Source organism: Bombus vosnesenskii, unplaced genomic scaffold, assembly GCF_011952255.1.
Source record: "Bombus vosnesenskii isolate JDL3184/JDL3185 unplaced genomic scaffold, Bvos_JDL3184-5_v1.1 scf7180000013316, whole genome shotgun sequence".
In the NCBI taxonomy this organism is placed as follows: domain Eukaryota; kingdom Metazoa; phylum Arthropoda; class Insecta; order Hymenoptera; family Apidae; genus Bombus; species Bombus vosnesenskii.
The window spans coordinates 1987847-2004185 of NW_022882962.1; the positions used below are offsets into that span (position 1 = coordinate 1987847).

The 16339-nt window shown below is 39.7% G+C and overlaps 1 protein-coding gene across 8 annotated transcripts in view; it reads left to right on the forward strand.

Annotated features, from left to right (window-relative positions):
• Positions 1-12486, forward strand: part of LOC117235442 (TWiK family of potassium channels protein 7-like) — a 290562-nt gene extending 278076 nt beyond the window's left edge. For all 8 annotated transcript variants that reach the window (XM_033497463.1, XM_033497461.1, XM_033497467.1 and 5 more), the window contains 3 exons: positions 10668-10873; positions 11071-11356; positions 12004-12486. In XM_033497463.1, the coding sequence (XP_033353354.1) occupies positions 10668-10873; positions 11071-11356; positions 12004-12284 (773 nt within the window). In that variant the 3' untranslated portion in view covers positions 12285-12486. The remainder of the gene's footprint in view (positions 1-10667; positions 10874-11070; positions 11357-12003) is intronic.
• The last annotated feature ends 3853 nt before the right edge of the window (positions 12487-16339 follow it).

The window sequence follows — 16339 nt, forward strand, 5'->3', positions numbered from 1 at the left end:
TTTTCGTCTCTTTCAGTTTTATTCACTTTACCACTTACATTCACTTCCTATTTACTTTTTTACCTTCTGTTTTTATCCATTTCCTTTCCGCGCCACTTTCTGTACGTATCTATTTACTTTAAAGACTCCAGCATCTAGTAGTTTCACAAACAGAAAATCCAACCTTGCGTATCGTGGCCCTCATTCAGTACGCATATTCCAGAGGCTAATCTTCTACACCGATTTACCGCGTTATAAAGGTAATATCACTTTTTCGTGGCAAGAATCTGACCTTTGGATTTCACTCTACGTTCCTTCTAACGTCCGAGAGCGTAACGTACTTTGCTTCTTGATTGCCCTGAATGGTAAAGCCAAGTCTCTGTCGAAAATGAACTCAACTCTCAAAGGAGAAAGTTTTAATTCGTTTGATCTTCCGTTTCTGAACGGTTAGTGCTCGTTAACATTAATCCAGCAAAAGGTATTAGTCGAGCATGTAGCTTCTTTCAATTTTCTTGTAACAGAAAAATGATGGGGGATATTTTCAGGAAGTAAAAGTGATTGCGGTGTATAAAGTAAAGCGAGGTGTATATGTACTTACATGAAGTACATAGCAACTTTAAAGAATAAATTTTATTAATTTAACCTAAGACTATAAACAGGTTTCCCTGGAGACCACATTTTAGAACTGCTCCAAGTCGTTGAATATTACATGTGTGCAACTAAAATTTATAACGGACATCCTGAGCAAATTGTAAAAGGTTATAATTAATTCAAGCTTGGTCTAAAAGTCCTTCATAAGACATTTAATCCTCGTCACAAAATCACTCTTTGACTTGCTTTCCCCTTAACCTGACAAGGTTTTACCCCAGCTGTACCTTCGCAACGAGATAACCGTATTTTGTAATATCAAGCAATTTCTTTATTCTCCCCTTCTGTGTATCTTTTACCTCGAGAATGTTCCCTGTCCAATTTCCTTGGAAACAATGGAGGCCCAAGCCTCAACGAAGCAAAGATGGCGCGAGGCCAAAGCACAGAGACCCAAAGGACCAGAAGTGCTATAAATGTGGAAAACGAGGCCACATGTCGTACCACTGGCAAGAGGGAAGGGGAGATAACGAGGAGCAAAACCAAAGAGACAAAAGGGAGAGAGAATCAGAAGATAAATCGGGGTCCAAGGGCCTTATCACTACGTTAGCTTTATCGTCTATCAGCCACATGGGAAGGGACAAGATCAGCTAGCTTCACTCGGGGGCCTCAAGTCACATGAATCCGGACAGGCATCGGTTGGTGGACTTCGTGCCTGCAACTGGACAGATCAGGATTGGTAAGGGATACCTTGAGATCAAGGGAAAAGGAACGATCGTCGTGAAGATGACTAAGGCCTGTGGCGGGTCGAGCCCATCCTTGTCGAACGCCCTGTGGGTACCTGAATTGAATGTGAATCAATCAAACAATTGGCAATTGTTGACGTGGTTACTCTAACCTCAACCTAACCCCAATCTAATACGGATAATGCCCGCTCTCCTAATACGGGCTAAGCCCGATCACCTAATACGGGCAAAGCCCCATACGGGCCATGCCCCAAACGGGCTATGCCCCACCCGCGCTATGCCCCACCCGGGCTATGCCCCACCCGGGCCGTGCCCAACTCGGGCTATGCCCCACCCGGACTATGCCCCACCCGGGCTTTGCCCGAGACGGGCTATGCCCGATACGGGCTGTGCCCCACTCGGACTACGCCCGATACGGGCTGTGCCCCACTCGGACCACGCCCGATACGGGCTGTGCCCCACTCGGGCTATGCCCGTCACGGGCTATGCCCGATACGGGCTGTGCCCCACCCGGGCTATGCCCGACACGGGAAATGCCCGATACGGGCTCTGCCCGACACGGGCTCTGCACCATTCGGGCTACGCCCGATACAGGCTGTGCCCGACACGGGCTACGAACCATTCGGGCTATGCCCGACACGGGCTATGCCCGACACGGGCTATGCCCGATGCGGGCTGTGCCCCACTCGGGCTATGCCCGATGCGGGCTGTGCCCTACTCGGGCTATGCCCCACTCGGGCTGTGCCCCACTCGGGCTATGCCCCTCCCAGGCTGTGTCCCACTCGGGCTATGCCCCTCCCAGCTATGCCCCTCCCAGGCTATGCCCGTTCACCTAATACGGATTATGCCCGATCACGTAATACCAGCTACGTCCCATACGGGCTATGCCCGTTCATCTAATACGGGCTATGCCGATCACCTAATACGGGTTGTGCCCGTTCATCTAATACGGGTTGTGCTCGTTTATGTAATACGGGTTATGCCCGTTCACCTATTACGGATTATGCCCGATCATCTAATACGGGTTATGCCCATAGGTTAAAGGGTTTTTTGAGTTTTGTGTTTTCTGAGATTATCCGAGAAGAGACTACGCCATGGTCGACCAGGAGGGTATAGGTGATGTGAACAAGGATATGAAGCCGATCCTGAGAGAACGGAATTATGAATATTGGAAGACAATGACGGAATCCTGGTTAGTTTTCCTGGGCTGCTGGAAAGCAGTGGAGCCAGGATTTACGGCAGCAGAAAGGTTGAGACCAGAATGCATGAGAATCGACAACAAGGCACGTGCGTACATTTTCCGGCATGTTCGCCCCGAGTATCTCGGGGATATTAGGACCTTGAAAACACCGGGGGAATGCTGGAAAGCACTAGAAGACGTCCATGGGAGATCCTCGTCGATGGACATCGTTTTATACATGCCGGAACTGGGAACTATGGAGAAGACCCCCAGCATGGATATCTCCACATACTGCGGGAGGATCCACGACCTATGCGACAAGTTGTCCAGCGTAAGATTACAACTTGTCCTTTCCTTACAAGTTGTCCAACAATTTCTAAAAAATTTAAATGGACGCGTTTTTAAGCACACCAAGAATTTTACCGAGATATTCGATTGTCCGAAAAGTGTCTTTCCTTTACAGACACGTCTTTTACAACGACGCACCTTTTTACAAATATGAAACCTAATCTGTCGAACGTTGTAATCTTTATCTTGATAGAACAAAATGTATCATACGTAATTCGATAAAGTAATATAAAACGGGAGGTGTTGTGCATCCATTATTTCCTTATAAAACGAAAGAAACTTTTCGGACGACCTAATAATGTCTGCAAAATATTGCATTCGCTCACTTTTCTCCGACGATCTTATGTAAACCACGATTGTGAAAATTTGTCAGTCCACAAAACTTACCTTACTTTAATCGTTCTAACAGATTTAATAACGCGGTCCATCGATGACCGCCGATGATCGCCGTGACAGTCGACGCGTTAATCGAAGTATTCTAGAAATCGTTAGGAAGATAGTGAGCAGAATTAAAAAATTCCTTCGTAGTATAAAAAGCGGGTTGCTTCAGCGCGAAGAGCAATTTTACAAGATACGACCTAATACCGCCGTTACTAGCAAGCCGACAACCGATAGATGGTCAAGAAACTCTCACAGAGAGATACGAGCCGTACATTCTCTCATCCCCTCGCCCTGGTTGGTCGGATCAGGAAATCAATATAAATCACCTGTCCGCAAACAGCTCGACCAAAGTTGGCTCGGAATCGAAGCGCACACATCTTGAATCGCGCAGCAGCGGCTCACAGCTAAATAACATGCTCGCCAGCCGGCTGCTAGACGATACAGCAGCCGCTGTCCCAGATCGTAATATCGCTTTAATTATGTGCGCCGTATTTGCGCCAGGCCGCGTTATTAATTTCGGGTCCTCGCGTAGAGAGACTTAGCGTTACGACCTCGGGGGATACGTCGGGGATCCCGACGAACCTGTACCACGGAATGGCGTCGACAACCGGGACAAGGGGCGATCGGGGACAAGGGATAAACGAAAGGGGGTTGCTAGCTTCTCTCTCAGGATGCTAGTCGGTTGCGCACAACGCGCGATGCGTTCGCCTAACACGGTACACGGCTCATCCTCGAGATGTTATTGCACGACGAAAGAGGCACGTCCTGCTGTATGCAAATTATTTCGAGCGGTAAATTAAACAGCTGAAAACCGGCACGTAAATAAGTCGACTGCGTCAACGAAACTCGTTGGCTCTTTCTTGCGCGCACGCGTTACCTCGCCTCACCTCGCCTCGACCACCAACATAAATCATCGCGTACGAGTGGATTCTGATTGCGAGAAACAGCGCGCTGATATTCCGGATGTATTCTCGGAAATGAGTTTTTCGGCCTGGTATTGTTTCGTCGACGAGCCAGGACCACGGGCTACCATCATCCGGAAGAAAAGCTCCACCATCGATATCAAACGCCAGTTTTATGGTCATTGCAAAGTCGTTCGTTTTCTTCTTCTTCATGGATTATTTACGTATTCCAGTGAAGGTATAATTTATTCGTACGTATTCAAGAGATAAAACGAAATGCTCGTGTTAAGTGATTAATAACAGTAAAATGCACTGCGCTTGCTTATTTCTTGAGAAGGTATGGTTGGCTTGCTGTATTACGAACAAGTTAAATGGCAAAGATTTGGTCGCTTGTGATCGTCATATCTGCGTGTAACGGAAAATTATTTATAAGGCGGTTTAACGAATTCTTGAAAATGCGATAACGAAACTGAAATTTGTAATTGCCAAGCTCTATAAAATAATTTTGCTATTTAGCAAACTCTTCGGCTGCAGATTTCTTGATTTTCTAATTATAAGCCAGATAAAGAAGTACTTCTTAATGTGATAGGAAGATTGTCGATATTGATACAGTCAGCGGTGAATAAATTGCAAATATATGTACTAGTACTGGTACAATATATAGCAAAATGTATTATTGCCATGTTATTTAAAAAATAGGTAGCTACGATTTATGATACGATGATAATAATAAGATAGCAAGTGTTATTTCCAGTTAACAATTCCTCGTTAATTTGCTCAGTTTGATAACATTCACCTAATGTTACTACAAATCGATCATAATGCCAGGATCGATTGTTCTGCGGAAGATGCGTTTAATAACAAACTCTTATGTTTCCTCGCACGCAATCTACTTTCCCCACAGACCTATTCAACTCATTTAAACCCTGTAACAGTCCGTGCCGCCTAGAATTAGACTCCATCAATTAAAGCATTATTCTCCATGCGAAACTTTTCCTCCCTAGCGTAATCTCTTCTGCGTAAAACACGAAATGACTGCTATCCATTCTCCGAACGGCATTTCCACTTTCCGCGGTAACACGGTTCCACACATAGCTTCCTCTAATCCTAATTTATTCTCCTTTGCTCCAGTTATGAAACTTGTAAAAAAGAAAAGGGCTGAGTTGGAAGATTTTCTCTTCTAATTGACGCATTAGATCGCCGCTTTGCTTTGTAGCAATCTTAGCTTTCAACTTTTTCTTCCAAGATTATTCTCAATCTCCGTTAACAGCGAAGACTGTTGTTAATTACAATCGCGCATTTGCAATTTTATTTAGAAACCAATTAGAGATAAATTTTTATCAGTGTAACAAATGATTGTCTATTCTCTGATATTACATCGTTTTGATTGCTTGTTGCGAAGTCAATAATTATGCTGGGAGATGAAGGTTTCGTTGCACGGAGCATTCCATGAACTATAAAAAAAGACTATAAAAAAGGCCATAAAAAAACCTGGAAGGGTGAAAATTTGTACAAAGCACGACACCTTTTTGCCAAAGCACGTCGCGTATACAAGTTAAAGACGATACGTCGATAGTATCGTAAGCGAGTAAGCGAGACACGCGAATTATTATGCTTTCGCTGCTGATCGTACAGACGTAAATTAGTCAGAAGCCTAATCAATGGCGTGTAGCCAACATTTATTATTCCTTACCGATGTAATTTCTGTTCGTTTTCCAGACAGTTTGGTCGGCCATCTCGCGGAAAATGCAGCCGCGGATTGCGGTCATCGTGCAAAATAAATAATCCCCGGAGTCTCTCTTCCGTTTCTCGTTCCGTTCCGCTTCGCGTGCTCCGTGTCTGTTACCTTTTTTATCGTGATACCGTCATCTCGTTACATCGTCCAGGTTTATCCTCCCTCTCTATATTCCACTTTTCCCTTTTATACGTTGCTGGATGTAATATGCTGTCGTTGAAAAGCGACGAATGAAAAGTTGTTTCCTCGTTTGCCGGGATTCTGGCGAGAAAAATACTTTGACAGCTATGGAAGAATAACAGCCTTTCGAAAGTAAAGGAACAATCGTCCATAGACTTGCGTTTCTAACCAGATAAACAGTCGACGTTGTTAGATAGCGAGAATCCCGTGAAGAGAGAATTTCACGCAATCCCACCTATTCACGGATGATACTTTTGAAATAAGAAAAAGAGAGAAACCGACGTTAATTTATTGGCGAACCGAAGGTGGCAATTAATAACACGAGATATTACCCTACGAACTCCAAAGCAAACTACGACGAAGATTAAAGTTTAAAGACCTCGAAGGTACTTTTTTTTTACAGGCAATTTATGCTATATTTATTTAGCCGACGATGACGTTCACTCATGCATCTTATAGCCTGTCTCGTCACCTGGTAATTCAGAGTATTTTTCCCAGTAGCACAAACAGAAGATCTTTACATGACGACGCTGATGCGATTTTAATACGATTTCAGTAGAAATACCGGAGATTCATCGCACAAAGTAAAACGTTTCTGTTATTGTTTCTGTTATTTCGAGGAATAAATATGGTGCAACTTTTCGTAGGACGAAACAATTTGTAGATTAAAATTTTAGTAGTCATTATGAGCAAATAGTAAGAAACTTTTTTATTGAAACTTAAACAAGTAATCGGAAAGCTAGCGTGGTAATACCATATAGACTAGCGTACTAAAACACAGCGTATCGTAATTTCAATGGAGATAAAGATCGATCATATTAATAACGTAATTCGCAATTATAGCGTTAGCGGCCAATTAACCTAATAGATCCTATTACGAGCAATTATGAGAATCCACTCTAAATTCGCTGATGATACACAACCGTAAAATGATAAGTACGAAATCAACTATCCTGTGGAAAGAAACTAAGAAGGACAGAGCGAGCAAGAATTTGTGGAAACAATTTTAAAATAAAAATTTCGTTTGTCCATTTATGCGTGACATTTATTTTGCCCTACTTTCGTATTAAGTTATTAAGAGATACACGTTCCAAATGATTAAATCGAACGTATAATAAATACATGTGTGTAACGAAAGCTAAATGCTTCTGCAGCTCTTTTAAAATACATTAATAATATTTTGATTACAGCCGTAAATTAATATGGCATAAATGCTGAAGTATTCACACATGTTAAAACGAGGACACATCTAGCGACTAAATAGCAGCTATTTCACTCGACGTTGCATTTCGAAACGTTCCACTTGAAGTTCAATTAAAACGTTCATGCTCTCTTGAACTCGTGTCGAAACGAAACATTCAGGCAGCCATCATTACTATCGTATCACGATTTACGACGATGCTTTCGAGTTCTTCGAAGGAGTCATTAACGGATGAAAACTTTCGGTTGGCGTAACATTTACGAAAGGTGGCGAAACTTGCAGATCTATTTAGCGCGCATTACAGAGATGCAGCACAACGTCAGGAGCAGTAGTTGTTGCGAACTTTACTTCGCAACATCGTGTCATCCTGTTTTCCACAACGTTTCCGGAGTTTGATTATCGATACGTAGCACGCAACTTGGCGTAAGAACGTTTAATTGATTTCTCATCGTACGTTGTTACTGTCGACTAAATATCGTTGATCGTTAATTTGCAAATATGGAATAAAACTTGCGTATTAATTCACAACTCTTGCGTAGCGTCATTTACAGTCTGCACATTGTATTTAAAGATATATCTTGTACACGGATACGCGTTAATTATCTCTCGTTAACGATATAATTTTAACGTTGTTAGTTAAAAAATTATATGACTCGTTCTCCCAATTTATATTTGTCTGTTAATATAAAACTGGCATGATGGTAAAAAATCACTTGCTATTTTCATTTGAAAACGCGCGATTCATTTTCGATAATCGAAGATTGAAGCAAAGTTGCTGAAAGTTCGAGAAACTAACACTTTCTCGATAATTACGGCATTTGTACTTAAAACTGAAAGCAAACGTTCGACTTATTGTTAGCTAAGTAGAATGTCTTGAACTTTCTGTGCTTTACGAGATCCTGCAGCATAGTGGCATCCAATCGGAGTATTTTCTTCTAACACCTTCGCATTTATAAAAGATCAAGATGCTTGTCAAAGCTGATTTATTCGATGCACAAGTTTTACACAAAAAAATCTTAAAACTTTGTTTTATTCCCTCTGTTAAAAAGGATCGATAACGATGACACAGATTTATAAGATGCAATGACATTAGATATTAAAAGAATTACTATAAAACCGAAAACTCTTATTGAGTTAGGATACCGTTGCATAAATAAAACGCTTTTCAACAATTTTACTTTTTCAACAATATTATAAAAAATCTATTTATGGTTTATTATCTGAGAAATCTTTGTTACTTCGAAATAGGTGAGAGTCTAACTAATTGTCAGACATAACCAAGTCATCGTAAACAAGTTTCTTGAACTTGGACTTGAATTTAAACGGACCAAACAGCTTATCGAACTTGAACATGTTCACGCGAATTTCTCGAGTCCCGCTTCGTATCGTATCAAACAGAAACGAACCTTTCGCATTAACATTTAACTTCTTTTACCATAACCGATCTTAGTATCGTACAACGTGGACTTGGCATTTTATTACCAACTATGTTCATTTATTTGTCTATATCAAATATTCTTAAATTAATTTTAATTTATATATGTATATATATTTATTAGTTCTAATAGGGTGTGATTATTTAAAAAGAAAAGTATTTGTTTGCGATATGCATTTATCTGCTGGCGAATCGATAACTTTCAAAACTTACGCCAAGTTTTTCTACTAACACACTTGCGAAGTCTGTTGCGTGACTTTAATCAGAAAATCTGCATAAATATGCATAGCATCTCATATGTATTCAGCTCGCATTAAGAAAATCGGATATGAATATGCGTCGCTCGACGAACATTAAGTTTCTTCAACACCTCTGATTAACACGCGAACCCTTTCAATCTAACAATAATTACGGCATTAACATACGCGGCAAGGAAGAATAATTAAAGCGTTTCGACGCGTAAAAATAACATAAAAATTGTATCGGAATTCCCACGACCAACATCGTACGTCGATTCGCATAAAGAAATTTCTCAAGATGCCTAAAATTTCCATTGTCTTCGTACTATTGAACGTCACAGATTGTTTTCAATATCTTTTCCGAACGATCCCACTGCGTTACCGGTTCCCGCACAGACGCAATATCGAATATTTTAATAAAAGATGGCCCTCCTTTTCCTACATTTTCGCGATTTGAATAGCGAGCACGTAACTCGCTCCGCTACTGCAAAGAAACTTCGAAACAGAGAAGAACTGACGATAGAATTCGTCGGCCAGATATAAACTTGGATATTAAACCTTCGCATTGTTTCTTTTTTATTTTTTTAATTCGCGTTCCGATTACTCGAAGATCTCTATTTATACATCACATACAGTAGCTAGTAAAGATATTTATATTAATTAATTAGATCCAAGTACATCAAGTTTCGTACAACTTGTACTTTCGTATTGATACCTTTATATATTAGTACCTCCATATGATTACAAAAAATTGAATTTTTATCGCTACGAAAATGAAATTAAAAATACGTCTCGTATATTCCGCACGTTCTTCGTTTTATCTCTAAATATTCTGTGATAATCTGGGATTTTACGTTGGATATCTTGATCGTTCCAAAGTAAATGCCTAAATCAACGACAACACTGTGATTAGCCAAACGATAAGTTCCAACGTCCGATCGATATCTCGAATCTAAGAAACATATCCAATATGAACGATGGACAGATTCGTTCCACCAACCGAATGCCCCGAGTCCATACTATTGCCACTAGACCAATAAAACTGGAGCTGACAATCTGGCGTGGTCTCTAACAAATGGTAACAGATAACAGGTACGAAAAGGGTCACACCATCGTGAATGATAAGGCGAAACGACAGTGACGAATAGGCTTTCGCGTAGTTTCGCGAGGTTTCTACGACTACAGTTCCATCGACGATGCACTCGAAGCCGCTATCATGCACGGTCCACAGCAATTCCAATAGGCGATCCATTATCTTAAGCGGCGTCAGCCCGATCGATTCGCGCCTCCGCTTTTTCCAACTTCGTTCCTCACCTATCGGAAAATGTCTAGCCTTTTTCCCTCCGGCTCTTCATTTTCACCGACCACTATATTTTTTTCGACCAGCTTACGAGATATTAACCGACATTCGCTCGCGAATATTTCGCTCTCTATGTAAATTTAAACACCCATTTCGTGACCTCTGTTACCTGATATTACGATTAATTGTCGGTAGAAACGGCTGGCGATATCAAATTATTGAACTTTCATGAGGTTCTATCCTGAAAAGAGCGAGTATCGTTTTTAAGTAGACCAAAGAACGTGAAAATGATGTAACGGTGGATAATTGTATGTTATATGTTTCTCTTTTCTTAACCCTTAGATTTCATTCTGTTTGTTATGCTTTCTATATTAATAGAAAGGATTAATCGATTCGATTCTTTCAGATTAAAACGAACGAGAATTTCCATTGAAACGGCTAACGATGTTGTTGCAGGTTGCGGCAGCATAGCTCCAAAATCCACGTGGGGTAAAATCGCGACCACGGGCTACGCTAGTCTGGGTATCCCTTTGACCTTGGTTTACTTATCAAGTGCCGGAGGCCTTTTATCCAGATGCGCCAGAGGTGTTTTCACTCGTGCTCTTTGTTGCTGCCTTTGTTCGAATTGTGGCTATTGTTGCTACGATGAACGAAGAATGGAGGTGAGTGCGTAAATCGTAATCGTTTCTCGAGTCGAATTCTTTTATATCTCGAGGGGAGAAAGGCGAGAAAAGTATCGCGGTAGATTTTCGTAAAGCGATACAGGGTCAACGTTTCACAGAGATATTGCCGAAGTAAATAGAAAAGTGTCTGCCTTTTGTCAATCTTAAAAATTGCTTTGAAATTGGCGTGAATGCAGGAGAAAGAAAGGCGAATGAGAAAGAAACGGCAGCAGGAGGAATTGGCGCAGCAGCAGCAGCAATTGCAGTTGCAGGAACCCTTTTACGTTCGTGCGAACGCGTCAACGTTTACGAGCACAGTGGAAATTAAGACCAGCCCGAAGGACGAAGTGTCGAGTCTTGGCTCTGGTGACAGACCCAACGTTACTATACTCGCACCAATCAGCATTTGTCTGGGTGCAATGCTCTGCTACATTGTGGCAGGAGCTTTTACTCTGCACAAGTTAGACGGCTGGTCCTTTGTGGGTACGTGAAAAAGAGATTTCTCTTAAAAGATTTATGCTTTAACCGCACTTTTAAAGTCCCATCATCTATATGTATACCAGTAATGTATAATTTTATACCAGCAACGTGTAATTTATATGTACATACAGGGTGGTTGGTAACTGGTGGTACAAGCGAAAAGGGGGTGATTCTACGCGAAAAAAGAAGTCGAAAATATAGAATAAAAATTCTTTTTAATTTTTTTTTTTTAATTTTTCCATCGAGACAACGATCTACAGTGAGATCCGTTATAACGTACCGCACGCGTACCGAGCGAAAATTCAAAGTCGATTTTCTCGAAAACAAAGCCTCAAACGAAAAATGTTTATTCTATATTTTCGACTTCTTTTTTCACGTAGAATCACCCCCTTTCCGCTCGTACCACCAGTTACCAACCACCCTGTATAATGAATTACACGGCTACTTTTAATTCGATGAAAAGTTCTTCGTACCGAAAATAATCATCGAAATGAACCAATTTGTTCAGATACGATCGTACATTTAATTGAAAATTATGTTGTAAAAATTGTTCACCTAATTGAATTACATCCTACAAGCGTACGATCTAATATCGATATACGTAGCTCGGTATTATATAACTAAAGTTGGTGTTTCGTGTTTAACTGTAGATGCGAGTTACTTCTGCTTCATGAGCCTGAGCACGATCGGGTTCGGTGATATGGTTCCCGGTTCCTATCCCCGCCAAAGCCTTTACGAGTCGAGGAATGTAACCATTTGGTTCTGTTCTTTCTACATAATGTCTGGAATGGCGCTGACTGCGATGTGCTTCAACATCCTGCACGATGAAATCGTTCACAGGCTTAGCCATCAGTCGGAGAAACAAGAACCAGTGAAAGCCAGCCCGAGTGTGGACGAACTATCGAGCGATCCTCTCACGTTAACCTCGTGACAATTTCCGTCTGGCAACTTGTGCCACAGGAACGGCACCGATGACAACGATATATGTGGAACAGAACCACCAACCAACTTGTTCACCCATGAGAACGAAATTAATATCCTAAAGGATTCTTTCAATCAGGTAGACGTCACTAGAGACTGCAAGCCAATTTTGAAACTCGAAGATCACGTTCCGCCGATTCCTGGTGTCTACATGTTGCCGAAGGTCGACGAAGAGGTTGAAGAAAACACCGAAATGTAAAACTTTGTCTTCTCGTAGTCAGAAAAGTATGTTGCATAGAAATAACGAAGCAAAGGACGACCTGTTTAGATAGGTTCGTTCTCGAGAACGCTCTCGTGGAACACGACGTTGTTCGAGATTGATAGGTACCCTTAATACATCGTATATATTATAAATAGAGAGGTAATCATTCAATCACAGTGACATAGTGTGCGCTTCGACGATTGACGGGGAAATTGGATGAAACGCTTTCATCGATACGACCGTCGATACCGGTTTCGAGGTTGATTTATTTCGAAAATAATAACTCGTTATCCTCTATATATTTTTTCTCTTTCTTTTCATAAATTAACGTTTTCGTAACAGAAACTGATGCTTCGCACGTAGGAAGATCCTTTGGTTGAAAAACGTTTCCAGTTATTCGTTCGAAGAAATAGATATATCGTTAGCGATCGATGGACTGTCTTCGCGTAGAGTTGCCGGGATTTAATGTTATTCGGTGCAAACGAATATTTATGCGTACGAAGTACGACATAAATGAGGTGTTTTAAATCTTCGTCGCACACGACAGATGCGGCAATTTCAAAGAAAGTACGCGACGATGTTCGAAAAACGGTTGGAATGTCGTTTCCAATATTAACGAGACGAAAGAGATTCTCAGTTTAAGACAAACGAACGAATTAACGTTATTTTCCTGTGATTTATTTCGCACTTTTTTCCCTCTAGAATAAATACGTATAATACGTGTAATTTCGAACGCTGTCAATTATAAAAATTAGTATTGGATGAAAACCAATGTCGCAAATAAATATGTATTTGCGAGAGAAGTTTAACGAATTAGCAAACTTTCTTTCCGTAAAAATATGTTAAATGTTGAAAAACATTTTACTCGATTCGATAAACAAAGCGAGCGAAATAATGGTAACGTAAATGAGATTGGTCCAATTCGACGAGATATATAATACATATGCTTGTATATATCAAGTTTAATAAGACCAGCAATTACATTATGCGAGTTCTAAGTAAGATATCCTCGGGATATACGAAGTGTTTCCTAAATGTTCTAGGAAATTCCTAAACTTCCTGCAGACGTTCCTACGTTAATTCTGGTTTACTCTTAATGAACATTCATCCCATATTAGTAGAATGTGAAATCCGTGTTTTCGTCTAAACAGCTATCGAATATAAGAATAAACGGAAAAGAGAGGATTATTTTGCAAATACATATATCGAATAATATAAGATTGTACATATACATGCAACACCAACAGATACATACTTGTAAATATATTTTGGTTCTTTGGTCTAATAAGAACGCAACATGGGATCAGAAATACAGTTTCTCGCGTCTCTTATTCAGCAGTCTTGATAATTTCTATGATTTATTTATGACTTGGAAATGACATTCTAACTTATTATGAGATCGACTTAATATTTCTACACACCTATTTAGATAGAAATTCGTAACAGTTTTTATATTTCTGCATTTAAACGCTCATAAAATAAACACATTCTTGTCCATAATGTAACTGAATGGATTGATGCGTCTAGTCGTGTAGTGCATAATGAAACTTTCATTCATACGTCACTCTTTTATACATGTATTGCACCATCATTGATCAATTATTCATACGCTAACAATTCTTTCATAACGACACTGCCAAAATAAGTAAGTATTACCCAGGAAAATTGATATAAAAATAAGTAAATCGTTATATATATATATATATACATATATCTGTAAGTATATTTTATGACAAACACATTTTTCTAAAAGAACCGGACAATGTTTCAATGTAAGTTTAACTTTTGTACATATCTATTTTATTGTCGACTTTTACTGGAACTATTCTATATCTTTTAATATTTCGAACGATTATTTGTGCGATGATTTTACAAAACCAGGTAATACTTTGAAAGATAAACGCCAATTGTTTTTAATGTACCATCGTGCGGCCATTGACTAGACGCAGAAATCAATCGAACGAAAATCATATTTGAATTCTGTGCTCAAGAACAATAACTAAAATACTGTTGCGATTAGGCACTAATTTTTAAGAGTATCGCATATAAAACTATTCACACTGTTTAATATCGGTATATTCGTGATAGAGTATGAGATTATGGAGTGCGTAATGTATAGCTGTAAATTAGCTGTAAAATATTACTCTCGTCAAGTATCGAGCAGACTTTAAAAAAATATAAAGCACTTACAGGTTGCTCTCTTCTGCGTAAGAAAACAGTTCTTTGTACTGTTGCACGTCATAGTTACGCCACATCAGATAAGCATAATTTACATTTGTTAATTAAACTCGTTTAGTTAATATCAAAAAATGGAAGCTATCGGGATGATCGATCGCTAGAATTGTTTCCAAGATTATGAATTATTCATAACAAATAACTATTCACATATGCATGTGTCGTATGCACGTTCAAGCCTCTGAATCTCGTATGTTTTATTCAGATATTTTATTTAAATATTAAACAAAACACAACATAGCTACGTTATAAAAACTTGTATATAACGAAATACTCTACTCGACGAAAGAACTGAATAATCTGGCCTGCAAAAGATCGAACCGCAACCAAACTAACGCATAGTCTGCTCTGTACCAGCGACGAATGAACCGCGTGCAGTAGCAACCTACACGAGTGTTTTTCTGTTTCTTGTAACATATCATAAGATGTAAGAACGTTAAAAGTTAAAAGTTTTTACGCTGAAAAAAAGAGAGGGGAAACTGGAACGATCGACGAACAATAACGTTGAAACTACGAATTCCGAATCGCACGTTCTGGTTGCGCAACAAATAGACAAGCGAGTTTCGTAACGTTGTCTAATGACAATCGATATTATCTTGAGCAGTTGCCTAGAGTTATCGTTATCACTTTGTTGGTGATTCGATAGAGAATCGTGGACGGTAGCCAAGACAAAGTTTGCTTTGGTGTTTGCACCGGACCATCCAGCCATCGATCCAACCTGGCTGACCGAGCAAACTTCCTCGCACTCGTTCCATTCATTTTGAAGGGCCACACGCGTTTCTCCAAGCTGACGCTTGGACAATTTGTTGCGGCAAACCACTTGTAACTTTTCTTCGATTTGTATGACCTTTGGATATACATATTATTGAACGTACCGATAATTTCATCTAATACTAAATATAATAAAAAAAAAGTAGTCCTGCAGAAAGTTAGATGGAATTAAAAATTACATCAACGAGTTCTTTTCCTTTTGTTATATTATAGTAGAATGTTTTGATGGAATAACAATTTCTTGAACGATAAATATTGCCATCGGTGAAATCGTACACAATTACAGTTGGTTTGATAGAGAAGAAATAAAATGCGCGTAGTACTCGAAGCGAAAGTTAAGAAGATGTACCAAGGAAGAATTTACAGACCAGTTGTACCCATTCGTAAATTATGTAAAATTTGATACCAGAACGTAAGGAAGCACGTTTCACAAAGTATACCACGAACTTTCAGTTCTATGAATCAAAGATTTACATATACAGTTTCATACTTCGTATTAAAATTATACAACAAATATTCCACGAAGATAGCAATTTCATTAAAAAATTCCTTTCTTAAGTTTTATTGCCGTTGTTTCTTTCTGCTCATCGAAACGTTAAAAAGAAAGAGATCTTATTTTGTTTCTTCGTCTCTTTACCTTATCTCTGAGAACTAACATAAAAATTCAATTATGAAGTTTACAAGGTAATAGCTTATAAAGAGAAGCAATTTGCTTCATGTGACGCTATCTTCAGCTTCAATGTGAATTCCCATTAGAGAAATCTCCAATTCGACTTTTCTTATTTTATAAGATTTTC